This window comes from Dama dama, chromosome 26 (genome assembly GCF_033118175.1).
Source record: "Dama dama isolate Ldn47 chromosome 26, ASM3311817v1, whole genome shotgun sequence".
NCBI lineage: Eukaryota > Metazoa > Chordata > Mammalia > Artiodactyla > Cervidae > Dama > Dama dama.
In genome coordinates, this window is record NC_083706.1 from 38,299,490 (window position 1) to 38,316,179 (window position 16,690).

Here is a 16,690-nt window from a genome sequence, read left to right on the forward strand (position 1 = left end):
GAAGATATTCTAGAGGCAGAAAGCTGAGTTTCTTGAAATGCAGGCCCCAAATAAAGAAAGTCTAAGAGGGCTCTACATTTAGAACTCAATTTTAAATACATTTTTTCCTGATTTTTTTTCTTTTTAAAATGAGACTAGCCTGGCACCATGATTTTATACAAATAAATTATATTCACCTGATTATCTACATTTAGCATAAAATTATTTGTAGTCATTAATGCCATGTCTTTCACAATATATGTCGATTTTTAAAGCTTTTGTTTTGTTTTGTTTTGATGTTACTAATTCAAGGTGAGTAGCATTTGGGGAAGTTTGTGGCTTTTTTTTTTACACTTAAGTAATACTATTGTTTTAGCTTTCTTTTTCAACACTAATTGAATAAGCAATATAGATTGAGATTTTATAGTTAAAGGATGCATTGTATTTTTTTAACATGTTAGACAAAGCCGATGCAAAAGACCTTGGAAAGAAGAGGAGTAAAGACGGAGAGAAGGAAAGAGAAAGGGAAAAATTCAAATGGTCAATACATGGTTCAAGACCCTCATCAGATGTACAATATTCTCTACAGTCTCTGTCAGATTGTAAGCTCTCAGTCTCCTAGAATAATAATTATTGTACATGTTTCCTAAAATGCTGGAGAACATTGGAGCACAGAAATGTATTTCCTATTCAGATATATCTAAATAAGCTTTTCAGAGTTGCCCATAATTGCTAAGCTCTCAGATGGTTGTGCATAATGAAGCAAGATCCTACACATGAGACAGAAGCCAAGATTATCAAAGTACTTATGGTACAACAGTCACAGAAGTGTTTACATGAATGAAGATATATACTAATATATATTATTATAGTATATATAACATATTTTACATTAGAAAATATATAAGTATATTTACATAAATATTTGATTAGATATTGATATATATTAGTATATGTCCTCCTCTATATAGATTCTCTCTCTATATGTATATATAAAATATTTTTAAAAAAACTTTATAGTCCTAGCATTGAATCATCTATCTCGGTGCTTCCAGAATGTATAATTCTCAGTTCACTCCTCTTTACGTGAAAATATGTCCATTTACTCCCAGTATTCTGCTTTATCATTTTTTTTTCATTTTGTCTTCTTTCTGAATACATTGCTGTGTTCTTTTGTGAGAACAGCTTCATAGCTATGGCTTTGCATTTTTGCAGAAAGATATTTGGTGGTTTGGTAAAGAAAATACAAACACTAATCCTTTTTTTGTATTTTTAATTTCCTATTAAACATTTTTTATATTGATACCTTAAGCAATCTTTTTTTTTTAATTTTTTTTTATTTTTATTGGGCTCTAGGGGATGGGATGGGGAATACCTCTGTAAGTTTTGTCCCACTAGGGAGATGTCCTAACTTTCCTGGGATAGCTTTCGGAGCTTTTTCTTTTTCTTGGAGCCACTGCTCTTGCTGGCAGCAGCCTCTTCAGGTCCACTGCTGAGTGGCTCCTCCTTGGACAACTTCCGTTAAGCAATCTTTTTTGATAGTCGATGACAAAACATCCCCAAATTTACTGATAATTATTTATATTTGTGAGATTGCAAAACCTTTTTTTGAGTTTCTTTGTGAAAATGAAGGTAACAATGCCTTTTTTCCTACCAAACTCATAGTTAAGGTCAACCTCAAGAAACAGAATATAGTTCAAAGTTTGGACTGTGGACTAAAATTGCCTGGGTTCAGATCTCTGCTCCATGAAAAATATGTATTGGAGAAGGAAAAAATTTCCCTCTAGCCTCTCCAGGTTCTTCTAGCTGGTCTAAGAATCAAATTGATATGAGGCATATTCACAGAAGAAAAAAATAATAATCATTATGTATTACTATGTATGGGACCTTATAAGAAAAATAAGACCCAAAGACAGGTTAGGTAATTGAGGCTTATCTACCATGTGAGAGAAGGAGAAAGCGGGTAGGGGTTGTGACTTCAAATGGGAGGAAAACAATTCACTGGAGATGGGAAAACAAATGTTTGCAAAACGAATGTTTGCTCTGCCAGGCAGAGGCAGCGGAATACAGAGAGGACTCTGGTCTCCAGGCCACGCTGAGTGCCCCGCAAACATACCTGGCCCACATTTTTATAGCCTCTCTGGTGACAGTGCTCTGCCTGAACCAGGCCTTTTATTTAAATTCTTTTAGACAGTTCTGAGGGGTGGTAAAAAGAAAGAATTCCTGGGTTCTCTGTTCTTAAAAAGCATCAGGCTAAAATAATCCTCATGCCAAGGAGATACATTTTGGGGTGACCAATTTTGCTTCCCTACATATACAAAGTTTCTTTTTAAATGTGAAAACGTATTTTTATAAGTTTGGCATATTTCACATCCTAATCCATTCTGGAGTGAGCCAGGGCTCACATCTAATTTACATAATGTGGCTTTAAAGATATTATTCTTTAATAAATATTATCTAGTGCAGTTATATATGACTGCTTGAACTTTAAAGGAATAAAACAAAACTTCAATTAAAAATAAAAACAAGAGGAAAATAAATTCTGTTGTTTTGACCAGAATCTTTAAAGGACAAAAACACCATGAATCAAATGTAGTAATTTCAGGGATATTAGGGAATAAATATTGATTCTCAGAAGCAAATCTACAAGCATTATACATTTCAAACTAAATTACCTTCTTAGTTTCCCTTTCTCATGAGAGGATTAATTTGTGCTTTCTTTCTCCTTGAAATGACATAGAAATTCCCAGACTTCTTTAAATTCAAATTAAAGATTCTATGAAAGTTAAGTTACATAGGCTGATAGCTACAGTGAGTTTATGTAATAACTTTTTTACATTGAAGTAAAATGATTTCTTAATGAATTATATGGTACTATTATGAAAGTAAAACTAATGAGACATTCTATACAATAGACGTACATTTTTGAGAGTTAACATTTTTTAAATGCATGTAAAGTTGTTTACTTATTTTTCATCAGCAAAGATAAGTTCATTAAGAAATTTGAATGGTCTACCATGACCTGCGAGACCCATTTTGGCTAGAATTTCCATGACACAATATGTGTTTGGATTTACAGGTTCTTCAGCAATACAGTCCCCTCAGATGGTAGTATATGCAACTTTTACACCTCTGTATTTGTTTGAAAAGAAGATATTTTTATTAGAGAAGATGGTAAGCACTCAAGGCCAAGAAACTCGGTATAATTTATGGTGTTTGTGTCTGTCTGTGGTCATTTGTTGTAGTAAAGTGTTGTTTTTTTCGTCTCCAAGTCATGTCTGACTCTTTGGGACCCCATGGAATGCAGCAAGCCAGTCCTCCACTATCTCCTAGAGTTTGCTCAATTCATGTCCACTGAGTCTGAGATGCCATCCAACCATCTCATCCTCTGCTATCCCCTTCTCCTTTTGCCTTCAGTGTTTCCCGGCATCAGGGCCTTTGCAGTGAGTTGGCTTACTGTTAAAAAATTATATGGAAATTTGGTTGAAATGTAAATACACCAATTGTATGATTACTGCACTTATTTGTCTTCTTAATGATTTGACCAAAGAGCATAAATATTATCATTTCTTCTTCCTTTTCTTTCCTTCCTTTTGCCTCCACCTTCTCCTTCTCTTTTTTAGATAGGAAACATTCCTTACTGCAAAAGTCTGCAATGTAACAAGGGTAATATTGTCAAGACAATCAGACATAATGTGCTATTATGAATGTAGAGAAAAGTGCAGTTCCTCTGTTTTTAATTAAAAGTTATTCAAGTTTAGCCATGGTTAAATCCAAGTGTGCTTCTCAGCCCCCCCGCCCCCCCCCCCCAACTTAAGTCTCTTTTTAGGATGGCTGCATCAGCCCTGATTTTATTTTTTCTTAATCTTACTACCTGACATTGGCCATTGCCTTAGCTCTTCCAGAGAAATGAAACCCTCTAATACTGTGGACTACAAAAGACCATGAGCCATGCTTTCTGGAGTGTTCCATGGGAAGTACTTAAATATTTTTTAAAATTGAAAAACAAAAAGATAAGATTTACATCTTCATTATACAAAAAAGAATGCACAGAAAAATTCACTTGAAGTTTTGTCTGTCCTACTGAAAAACTGGTAAACAAAAAAATTTTTAATTTAAAAAGCCCCCCCAAAAAGCACATGTTTATTCATTAATTCATCAGATGTTAATTAATTATTCTTTGCTAAACAACTAGCTGGAATCTGAGGAAGACACCATGTTGAGTGTGGTTAATAAGGACTCTCCTCACAAAGTTTAGAGTTGATGAGAAAAGCAAACAAGCAAAGAGTAAAAAAGTTAGAATATTGGCATAATAGAAGTTGCTTGGAATATGGTAGTTGTAGTATTTAAATAATTGAATGTGCATTGAATGAGTAACCAAATAAATGAATTAATGAAGGAGTGAAAAAAATGTATATGAACACATAGCAGAGACACATCTTTCTGTCTAGTGGGTGACTAGGGAAATCACTGCAGATGGTGACTGCAGCCATGAAATTATAAAACGCTTGCTCCTTGGAAGAAAAGCTATGACAAACCTAGGCAGCACATTAAAGAGCAGAGACATTACTTTGTTGACAACGGTTCATCTAGTCAAAGCTATCATTTTTCCAGTAGTCATGTATGGATGTGAGAGTTGGATCATAAAGAAAGCTGAGCACCAAATAATTGATGCTTTTGAACTGTGGTGTTGGCGAAGACTGCAAGGAGATCAAACCAGTCAGCCCTAAAGGAAATCAGTCCTGAATATTCATTGGAAGGACTGATGCTGAAGCTGAAACTCCAATACTTTGGCCGCCTGATGCGAAGAACTGACTCATTGGAAAAGACCCTGATGCTGGGAAAGATTGAAGGTGGGAGGAGAAGGCGACAACAGAGAATGAGATGTTTGGATGGCATCACTGACTCTATGGACATGGGTTTGAGCAAGTGCTCGAAGTTGGTGATGGACAGGGAAGCCTGGTGTGCTGCAGTCCATGGGGTCGCAGACTCAGACATGACTGAGCAGCTGAACTGAACTGAGGGATGTCTTCCCAAAGGAAAAAAAAGAAAATTGTTTAAGCAGTGGCTTTAAAGTTAGCCTGGAAAGTAGGAAAACGCATATGTGTGAAGCAGAAGGGAGCTTATGTTGGAAAGTTTGGAGGTGAAGGATAACCCACTGGGTTCGAGGGACTACTAGAGTTTGAACAGATTGCAAAAGAAGTTTTAGAGGCAGTGTGAGGTGGGGGAGGGAGCCTGGACATGCAGGGTGTTATAAATCCTCCCTGTGGGGGTTGAAGTGTCTTACAGGGTCCAGTGGTTCAGGAATTGGCCCAGTGTCTGTAATAGTAATGAAATGAGCTTCCAAGCTGTAATGAACCGCCTCCAACATTACAGTCTCCTGCTGATTCTTTTACATTAGCTATTAGGATAAGCAGGGTCTCTTGGTAGAAATCCGAATATAAAGATGATATCATGTTTTGAAGATAAATCTACAGAAGAAAATTTTTTCTAATGGAATTTTATTAAATGGAGTACATAGGAAAAAATTCTCACCCCAAAGACAACAAGACCACCATGTAAAATAAAATCAACACTTTACCTTTATGTGAGGAACTGGTAAAGAATGCCAGAAAACAAAGCAAAACTTGGAAAGAGACAGTGTCACAAATTACCCTACCTTATCCCCCCATCTTGTTACTTCTGGGTCTTCTAAATTTTAGTTTTGTTTATTTATTATTTTTGTTTTATTTAAATGGGTTAACTGGGAGTTCTAAAAAAGCCTCGTCTACCTTCTCAAACCCTTACTTTTAGGATATCTGAGGTGGAATGAGTAAGGGAGTGAAAGGGTGTTATGGGCAAGGAAACTTCTGGTTTGTCTTACGTTTGGGCTTCCCTGTGACTCAGTGGTAAAGAATCTGCCTGCCAGTGCAGGAGATGCTGGTTCAATCCCTGGGTCAGGAAGATTCCCCTGGAAAAGGAAATGGCAACCCATTCCAGTACTCTTGCCTGGGAAATCCCACGGACAGAGGAACCTGGCAGGTTATAGTACATGGGGTTGCAAATAGCCAGATACAACTTAGTGATTAAACAACAACAAAAACATGAATTATTCAAAAATATTTCCTGAAGAGGCCTATTAAGTATTTCACTAGAATGTTTCTCTATTTTAAATTACTCTCTGTCCCTAATTCTGATATAAGGAAACTTGGGACCCTTGAACACAGTTTTTTCAATATCAAACTATGACAATTATTAAGCATTACTGCATTACTTTACCTTATGCAGAAGTATTGCGTAGTATGTTGAAAATAAAATGATGTATGAGAAACTGGGTTACATACTTTACATCAAGCTAATACTTCTGTGAATTATTTAAATAATACAATAGATGAAAATACCATACATAATTATTTAATACTATATCTTACATTTTCTGAATGCATTGAATAGTTTTGTTTTCTGGTGTTCCACTGTTCAAAAGAGAAAGCAAATGGACTACAATTTTGGTTGCAATTATAAGAAGGAACTGAGATATGTAGAGCAAATGTATGAACTATCCAGAAATTATTCAACTTACAAATACTACTTAGGGCTTCCCCAGTGGTTCAGTGGGTAAAGAATCTGCCTGCAATTCAGGAGATACAAGAGATGCCGGTTCAATCCCTGGGTCAGGAAGATCCCCTGGAGGGGGAAAATGGTAACCCACTCCAGTATTCTTGCCTGGGAAATTCAACGGACAGAGGAGCCTGGCAGGCTACAGTCCAAAGGGTCGAAAAGAGTTGACCTTGAATTATTAAAGCATAATTTCAGAGGTTTCTGGATTTTTTCAATGAATTGCCAACATATAGATGGGATAAAAGGGGCATGACAATTTCCTCTCCTTAAATCAGTGCTTTTTTTAAAAAAAATGTAAAACATTGAAGCGACTTTTCTCTTTATTCCATATATTTATAATGATTTTAAATGACTCTACTGAACTTAATAATACATGTTCTAGCTGAAGCAATAATATCCAGTAGGCTAGTAGGTGAGCTTCTGATCCTAATTCAAATGACTACTTTGTAAATTTTCATTTTCAAACATTGCTATTTGCATAGAATCAATGATAGAAAATCACTAAGAAGAAAAACAGTTATTGGCAAAACTGACTTTAATGTAGTTAATGTTTTCTTTTACTTTAAATGTGTCAGTGTTTAGACCATGAATGTCAGAATTTGACTACAGGGTATGTTACTTTAACCTTCACATACCTTTTGATTTCTTATGGCATCTTTCAGCCATAAGTCAGTAGCTGAATTTCTACAATGACTTGAATTTCTTCCAATGACTTGATTTGGATTTGCCTGGACCATCTGCCCTTCTGTGAATGCCTCCTTTGTCAGGAGTGATCATGGGGATTTTGTGTAGGGAAGCCTGAGGACATAAACTATAGACAAGACAACTGCTTACCCTCAAGGACCCAACACACTAAGGGCAGTGGGGTTTTTTGAAAACTATCAAGCAATTGCTGGTGCTTAATTTAACAAAAAAAACTGACAAAGACTTTATATGTTAAGTACTTGTATCAAATCTTTAAAGAGTATTAGTCGCTCAGTTGTGTCCAACTCTTTGTCACCCCATATGGACTGTAGCCCACCAGGCTCCTCTGTCCGTAGAGTTTTCCAGGCAAGAATACTGGAATGGGTAGCCATTTCCTTCTCCAGGGGATCTTCCCACCCCAGGGATTGAACCTGGATCTCCTACATTACAGGCAAATTCTTTACCATCTGAGACTCCAGGGATGCCCAGCAAAAGTAATAGTTGATTAGTTTTGGACCAAAACTGATATTCTGAGACTTCTGCAATGTCATAGAATCTTAAAATCTTAGAACTGAAAACTGACTTCTAGTTCTAGTCCCTCATTTTGTAAATAAAGAAAGGAGCCTCAGATACCCTAAAAGATTGGAAGAAATACAGAGAGTAATAGTGTTTACACTATGTGTGTGTGTTAGTAATTTAGTTGTGTCTGACTCTTTGCAACTCCATGGACTGTAGCCCGCCAGGCTCCTCTGTCCATGGGATTCTCCAGGCAAGAATTCTGGAGTGGATTGCCATTTCCTTCTCCAGGGCACCTTCCTGACCGAGGGATCGAAGCTGGATCTCCTGCATTGCAGGCAGATTCTCTACCATCTGAGCTACCAGGGAAGCCCTAGTGCTTACGTTAAAGCATGCAAAAATATTACCACTATATCTCTCTAGAATAGTGGTGATAATATTTCTATAATGATGAAAAGTGTTGTCTTAAATGCATAAAGCAAATACAAGAATCCTTTTAACCCTGCCTTCCACTTTTTAGGCTGATTCTGCTGAGAAGCTTAGAGAATATGGGCTTTCCCATATCTGTAGCCATCCTGTGCTGGTCACAAGAACTAGATCCTGCCCGCTTATAGCACCGCCAAAACCACCTCCCATACCTCCCTGGAAACTCTTTCGTCAAAAAAAAGAAGCTGTTATAACAGATGAAGCTCAAGGTATGGTTCATATTGTCCAAAAATCCAATCAACCTTTCTCTCTGTGAAGTTCTAATAGTTCTATTTGTAATGCGAGAGATATATCAAGAAAACAATCCAACCATACACTTAAAACCTTCATCTAATTTTATGTCTGAAAGGATGACTTCAGATTAATTTGGTGTTCACATCTAACCTGACCAGATAAATAAAGGCTGTTCTTTGGGTGATGGCACTATGATTGTAACTCTGATGGAAAGTGGTTTGCAGCAAATAATACAGAAAGTTCAATAGCGTATATGTTAACCCACTGGTGTGAATTTCAAACATGGGGATCATTCTGTGGTGCCCAGTAGGACATCATCTTTGAATTGACTGAATTCTATTTGAAACTGCTATAGGAGGAGGACTTCTGCCTGGGCTGGCTCCTGTCAATATTGTCCTGTAGCCAATGAACGGCAATTGTGCTCGGAAATACATAGGTTCACACAGGCTGAGAATACGCTAAGGAGTCTGTTCCCACCTGGTTCTTATTCTTGCCTTTTATTTCTAAATTCCTTATAATCCAAGTCTAATTTTTTATTCCTTTAACCATTTCTCTATGTCTTCATTTACACTCCTTCTGTGAGCACCATGTTTGAATGGAAGAGAGACCAACATGGCGCAAAAAGAAATGAGCAAGACCATAAATGAAAAATCATGAGCAGAGGGGATTAGAAAGCAAAACCTAAAACTTAAAAAGTTATGGCCTAACGGAATAGCTCAGTTTGTTTATGTTGATTCAAAGTAAGCATATGGCCTTTCTGTAGCTAATTTACACTTTCAGCTTTTAGTGAAAGATGATAAAGAATTGGAGTGCTGTGGTTTATATATATGTGTGTGTATGTATATGTATATATATATATATATATATATATATATATATATATTTCCTATTCCAAAAAGCTTAAATTATCTTTTTTGTTATCTCTTTTTGTGTTCATTTCCTTGCTTTCTCATTTTCTTCCTTTTTCTTTTCCAGTATCTCATTATCTTCTAATTGTATTCATCTAGTAACAGGTCATCACATTCTAGAGGTTATTGCAGTAGGCCTGTCCTTGAACAAACAATGAAAACAAAGGCACAGTGAACATACCTCATGTCAATTTATTAAAGGCATCCCTAAGAAGCATGTAAATAAGCTTTAAGTGGTTGGTCCCATGAACATGTCTTAGGCTCTTAATGATGGTGCTTTCTGTGTTCCTGTTACCAATTCAAGTACTACTGATCCTTCAGTGCATGGGACAAAAGAACTGTATCTCAGCCACAGAATAATACATCAGTCTCAGTGGTACTCAGGATCCTAAAACTACAATAGCCACAGAGATTGGAGTATTTACCTGTTCCTTGCCTCCTACTTCCAACCATAATTCACATGTTTTTAAGATATAAATCACAACTGTTAACCGTGTAATTTTCCTCACATTTGCTTTCTGCCTACGTTGATACAACCCATATAGCTGGTGGCAAAAATTTTCTAGCACAACATGTTTTATCCTCGCCAGAAAAGAACAAAGATTAAATATCTGGCTTAGATGTAAAGGAGAAACGGTCAGCTCATTTTTTTCTTTTTTAAACTCGCCTTGTCTGCCTCTCTCCCACCTGCTTCTATTATTTCAGCTATTTCCTTACATTCCTTGCGTTTCTGCAACAGGCTGTTGATGCCACTCTGGTGCCAACTGTTGATTTTGATTCCAGGAACTTTCCAGCTTTCTCCCTCTCTCTTTCCTTCCTGTCCACTTTTGTTTTTCCAAAGATCAGAATTCACATGATGCTTGAGAGAAAAAAATCTTGGTATATTTTAATTTAATTAAAAGCTATATTTTAATTAAACACATAGGTTGTTGTGCTCTGTTGTGCCTTACTCTTTGTGACCCCATGGACTGTAGCCCGCCAGGCTCCTCTGTCCACGGGAGTTTCCAGGCAAGAATGCTGGCGTGAGTTGCCAATTCCTCCTCCAGGGAATTTTCTTGACTCAGGGATCAAAACTGTCTCCTGCATCTCCTCCAATGGCAGGTGGATTCTTTACCACTGGGAAAGAATTCTTTACCACCTGGGAAACCCTAAATGCATAGAGCCACACTTAAAACAGTTCTTCTTTCAGAACATCAGAAATAGATGAAGGAAAGGAAAAATATTAAACATACAGCTATTTTCTGATTTTGATACTGACTATTGTATAACTCCGTGTCTCTGTTGTAAGCTGTGGAAGAAAACCTCAGGCTTAATGGGATTCCAGAACTGAGATCTTCCACTTCGAGGCTTACCACATCACTGTTTTTCCTCTCTCTACTGGGTGTAGTATTTCAAGTGAAAATTAACAGGGAACAGAGAAAGAGATCAATTTAGAGATGATCACAGAACAAGCACAGAAAAGTCATATGCACTGTGTCATATTCTCATTTCTTGTCATCCTGTGGACATCTTTTCTACTGCTGTAGGATCTTTTGTTAAGATAATCATGCCTAATGTTTAATTCAGTGTTCACCATATTAGTGCATGGGCTGTGTGCCTTAGCCATTGAGAAGTTACTTCTGTGTCAGCTTCAGACACCTTTAGGAATACCCATAACTTCTTTCTTGACCTATTGCTTTCTTTTCTACTTCTGACCTTAACTTGTTACATTTTCTGTTCTTCTACTACTAACTTCATGTATTTAGCCCACTTTTTTTCATGTCTTGAGCAATTGTATTGTTAGAGGTTAACCAAAAGAAAACGTTTTTTAGTAAAAGACTCCTATAGAAACTCTTTCGTGTACTTGAAATAGCAGTAAATGCCAAGTACAGTAATAACTCTAGAAGACATGACTGACTTTCTCCCTTGAGATTTCATTGTTTCATGTTGTAAATCTGGAAAGCAACTGAAGGAAGTCTAAAGAAATCTCAAATTGGCAGGATCTATAAAGCTTTTTTAGTACAATACTTTATGTATCACATACATTTCTATTTAAATCTATTGAAATCTGCTGAGTAAATAGATAATCTAATCAGTATTGCATTAAATGTTAAATTCTACATATAATCTTGGAATATTTCTTTTAGCAAGTGTAGAACACTACCTTTCTCTTTTTAGAAATAGTAATAAAGAAGCCTGACCAATTTCTTGAGATTTCAAGTCCATTTTTGAATTACAGAATGACTCCATTTACAATTCCAACAGAAACGTAAGTATTTAACGGTCTTTCCCATGTATACCTCTTGTTAACAGATGAAGTATTCTGTGATTTGTGTAGTTAAAAATGTATGGTTTGGTGGCAAATGTGTTAAAGTTTGTGTAAATGCAGTGATTATAGGAAAACAGAAATTTAGGTTCTATTTCACAGTAATAAACATTTAAGATAAATTTTGAATTGGTTAAAATAAGGCCTAAGTATGTGAGGCTTTACAGCTTTGGTGTCTGTTTGAGAACAACACAGTATTTTGTTTTACTTTAAACATTAGCATTGGGAAATACTTTTGATTATTACCTGGTAAATTAAACCACAAGATCAAATTGTCAGAAATACCTGGAAGATGAAGTCTGTCACTCTTAGAAGGAAACAAACAAACAAAAAGAGCTAACTAAATATAACAGCAAAGAGAATGAAGAAGGAAAAGAAAGAAGGAAAGGAAGAATTAAAATTTACTAATATTTGAATGTGACAATAGGGACAGAAATAAAACCTATGATCCTGGGTCTAATGTTTTTAATGAGTTCATGTTTATGTTCTCAGTCACTCAGTTGTGTCTGACTCTTTGTGAACCTGTGAACTGCAGCCTGCCAGGCTCCTCTGTCCTTGGAATCTTCCAGGCAAGAATACTGGAGCTGGAGCAGGTTGCCATTTCCTACTCCAGAGGCTCTTCTCCACCCAGGGATTGAATCTGCATCGCTTGCATCTTCTGAATTGGCAGGCAGAGTCTTTATCACTAGTGCCACCTGGGAAGTTCATCGTGGTGAAAATGAAGTCTACAGATAGCAGAAATGAAAAGGAGTAGTGGGTGATATGATTTTACCATTAAAAGTGTGGTGATTCGTTATGAAGCAATTGATAACTAACACATGGATACATACATATATCAAGGATTATCAAATTTATTCTTTGTGCAGTTAACTGTACTTCAATAATCCCTCAATAAAGTTGTAAAAAATAAAAATAAATAATATTCAATAGTATGTAAAATGGTTTAAAAAAATGGGGTTCTAGAACCAAGGAAGACAGAATAACTGATATTTAGAATTCAATGAATGTGTTTAATCACAGATTAGGTAAAGCAAAGAAAAAGATAAGTTGAAAAATGAAAAACAGGTCAAAAGACAATATCCAGACTGATGTTCAGAGACTAAAACCAAAAAGAAAAAATGAAGGAAAGTACAGTAAAAGACTTATAAGACAAGTTGATAAAGATCAACATACTTGTATATGGGTCCTAGAAGTACAGGATAAAGTTTGGGGAATAATCACGAAATAAAAATATAATGGGAAAATTATCCCAGAAGTTAAAGAAAAATAATCGAGATTCAGGAATTTCTAAGAAAACTCATGTAAGGTAAATACAGAGAAAACTGCAGCTGGATATCATAGTAAAACTTAAGACATATAATATGATAATATATAGATATAAAAGTGAAAGAAATACTGCAACAAAAATCAGCATGGATAAATGTCACATACAAAAATATTAGACCAAAGAAATCTGGTACAAAATGTATATGGTCTTTTTAAAATTATTTTACTAATACAGATATTAAAAAGAAAAACAAAGCAATATATGGTGCTGGAAATCAATAGTCGGGAAGTTACCTGTGGGGAAGAGTGTTGGCTGTGATGGGCAAGGACAACTGGCAGGGTTTCTGGGGCCTGACAATATCTCTCGATCTGAATAATGGTGATATGGCCATGTTTACTTGGTAGGTTTTCATCAAGTTTTACATTTATGATGTGTGTACTTTTTCTAATTTTTTAAACCATTAAAATTTTTGAATGGCTTGTATATATATATACAAATGGCTTATATATGTCATGAATACAATTACCACTAGATATGGTTTATTCTTCCCTTGGATATATTAAAATCCATGATAAGAGTATAAACTGATGAATAAAAGCAGTCAGAATTTAGATTAGAAGTCTATTCATTGTATTTTCCTACTTCTAGAGCCTGTTTGCATCATAGCCAGTTAATCTACCATTTCTGGATTCTAGTTAAGTTGAAAATATTAGAAATATTATTGAAATCTTTTACTTTTAAGGCTCCTGCAGTTCTGTGCCATCAGCGATTAAACACTGAAAAGTAAGTGAGGAGGGACTGCTAGGCTGCAAAGTAGACATAGTTAGCCATGTGAAGCTTATAAACAGAAAAGTCAATTTGCTGCTACTTTGGTTTGAAAGATTTGTTCTGTTATATATTTGCAAATCTAGTTTTCCTCAAACTTTCATTTTAACTTATAAAAAATCTTATAAATAAGTTATTAATTTCTATAAAAGTTTTAAATAAGTTTTAAAAGTTAGCTGAATTTATTTAAACATTTTAAATTGCATTTACAACAGTGGCATATTTTATTTTTCTTTAAGTGCTTTAAAAGCTAAAAAGAATAATAAATAAACTCTTACCAATTATATGAAAAAGAAGAAAATGTTAGTCACTCAGTCATGTTCCACTCTTTGTGACCCCATGTACTGTAGTCTGCCAGGCCCCTCTGTTCATGGAGTTCTCCAAGAAAGAATACTAGAGTGGGTTGCCACTCCCTTTTCCAGGAAATCTTCCTGACCCAGGGATTGAATCCATGTCTCCCTCATTGCAGGCAGATTCCTTACTGTCTGAACCACCAGGGAAATCCCTTACCAATTAAATAAATCATCATTAAAAATACAAATAATCAAAATGACGTTTCTGGGGAACCTTGATTTTTCCTATGCATAAGAATTGATGCTTTTGAACTGTGGTGTTGGAGAAGACCCTTGAGAGTCCCTTGGACTGCAAGGAGATCCAACCAGTCCATCCTAAAGGAGATCAGTCCTGGGTGTTCATTGGAAGGACTGATGTTGAAGCTGAAACTCCAATACTTTAGCCACCTGATGCAAAGAGCTGACTCATTTGAAAAGACCCTGATGCTGGGAAAGATTGAAGGCAGAAGGAGAAGGGGATGACAGAGGATGAGATGGTTGGATGGCATCACTAACTCGATGGACATGAGCTTGGGTAAACTCCAGGAGTTGGTGATGGACAGGGAGGCCTGGCATGCTGCGGTCCACGGGGTCACAAAGAGTCAGACACGGCTGAGCAACTGAACTGAACTATTAGATTTTACAAACCAAAAATTCTCTTATACCTATAACTCTCAGTCATGTCTGACCTTTTGCAATCCCATGGACTGTAGTCCACCAGGCTCCTCTGTCCATGGGATTCTCCAGGCAAGAATACTGGAGTGGGTAGCCATTCCCTTCTCCAGAGGACCTTCCTGACCCAAGGATCGAACCTGAGTCTCCTGCATTGCAGGTGGATTCTTTACTGCTGAACCACCAGGGAAGCCTCCATAACTTCATTACAAACCTAAAATTAAATATAAAACTGTATTTTATGACCTGATTTGTTAGATTATGCAACATCCTACATCTTTTTCATCTCTTGCAAACACAAAATACCACGTAGAGACAGAATTTTCTTAAACATAAAAATAGTAAACCTTGTAATCTTTCTACTTAATTTTATAGTTAGTGTTACCCACTAAGATGATAATTTTATCATTCCAAATAGTTTTTGATTATCTGTTAGCTCATTGAGATTGCATACTACTCAAATATTTTGTGGATTGTATGAACCGGAGTTGCAGACCACCAGGACTAATTTTTTCAGGATTCAAAGTTTCACACACGGACGTCTACAATCTCTATGCTAAGAGGGACCACAAAAGGGTTGGTTTCATAACATGAACTTCCCATGTGACTCCTTTACTTGATTTTCTTATTCCTTCTTTCAGTTTTTTTACCTAATTATAGTGGATGAAATTCTGTAACCCAGGTCTAGGTGACTTCAACACGTGATTGGATTCAGTTACCGTATTCACTCCTTGAACCTGTTTCGGCTTTCCTTGTATATCCATTGTACCTGGCCTAGACAAAAGCAAAAATATGTGTGAATGGCATTTCATCCTCCCTGACTGCTAGTCAGAGTTCTCAGGTCAGCATAAGAGAAAGCTGGTCAGTTGGTCTGTTTTTGATGAGCCCTGGAGTGTGACCGCTACACAACTCCTTTTCCTTGGAACACTGTCGTAGCAACCTTAGGCCTGGTTTGCCTGTTCCTGGCTCCTGGCCTTGTTTGCAAGAATCAGAGCTTCACAAGTGTTTGTGCTACCCTCTAGTGGCAGTTTCAGGTAAATCTGAGACAAAAAGCTAAAGCTTGAGGTACCGCAAGGTTTACCAAACACTAGCAAGGAAAAATCCAAAAGTAAAGGAAGTTCTATATACATGAAAATTAATTTTATCTTTGAAACAGACATACCTAAAATATTTGTACTGTAACAAATAGATTACTGTTGTTGTTGTCCAGTGTCCACCTCTGCAACCTCATGGACTGCAGCACACTGGCCTCCCCGTCCCTCACCATCTCCCAGAGTTGGCCCAAGTTCGTGTTCATTGAATCAGTGATGCTATCATAGTGTACCCATTAACTTCTAGCTTTGGCAGTATTGATTTGGGGGTCATATCAGTAATAACCTGAAAGAAAATACTGTGTACTTGGGTAGCTTCTATAAATATCACACACCCAAAATTAAATGTTTTACTCCAATTCCTATTTCACTGATACATTGCTCTGATACTTAATTAAATCAATTCCAAATGTAAGATTCCTGTGTGTTCTGATCATCCACAAAGATGACCACCATAACTTTGAAATAAACCGTGTTCCAGAAAAGTTTTACAGCGTTGCAGTGACTGGCAGAGACTAGTGCTTCAGTAGTATAGAAAGCAATTACATGTTTTTAACACAAAGCAAAAAAAAAAAAAAAAAATACTATTGGTTGTGGAAGAAGGAGATTGATAAAATGAATAAAATCAGGACTTTCTATTGTTGACAAAACGTTAATACAAAGAGATATTATTCAATTACTGAGAAAAGAAGGAAATCTTGCTATTTGTGACAATATAGATGGATCTTTAGGACATCGTGTCAAGTGAAATTAGGCAGACGAGGAAGACAAATACCATATATGTGGTATATGTG

The 16,690-nt window shown here is 36.3% G+C and overlaps 1 protein-coding gene across 1 annotated transcript in view; it reads left to right on the plus strand.

Annotated features, from left to right (window-relative positions):
- ADGB (androglobin) overlaps positions 1–16,690 on the plus strand; it is a 181,338-nt gene that overhangs the window by 69,779 nt on the left and 94,869 nt on the right. Inside the window, exons 9-12 of the mRNA XM_061130178.1 lie at positions 441–581; positions 3,059–3,153; positions 8,297–8,471; positions 11,562–11,652. Coding sequence (XP_060986161.1) covers positions 441–581; positions 3,059–3,153; positions 8,297–8,471; positions 11,562–11,652 — 502 coding nt within the window. The remainder of the gene's footprint in view (positions 1–440; positions 582–3,058; positions 3,154–8,296; positions 8,472–11,561; positions 11,653–16,690) is intronic.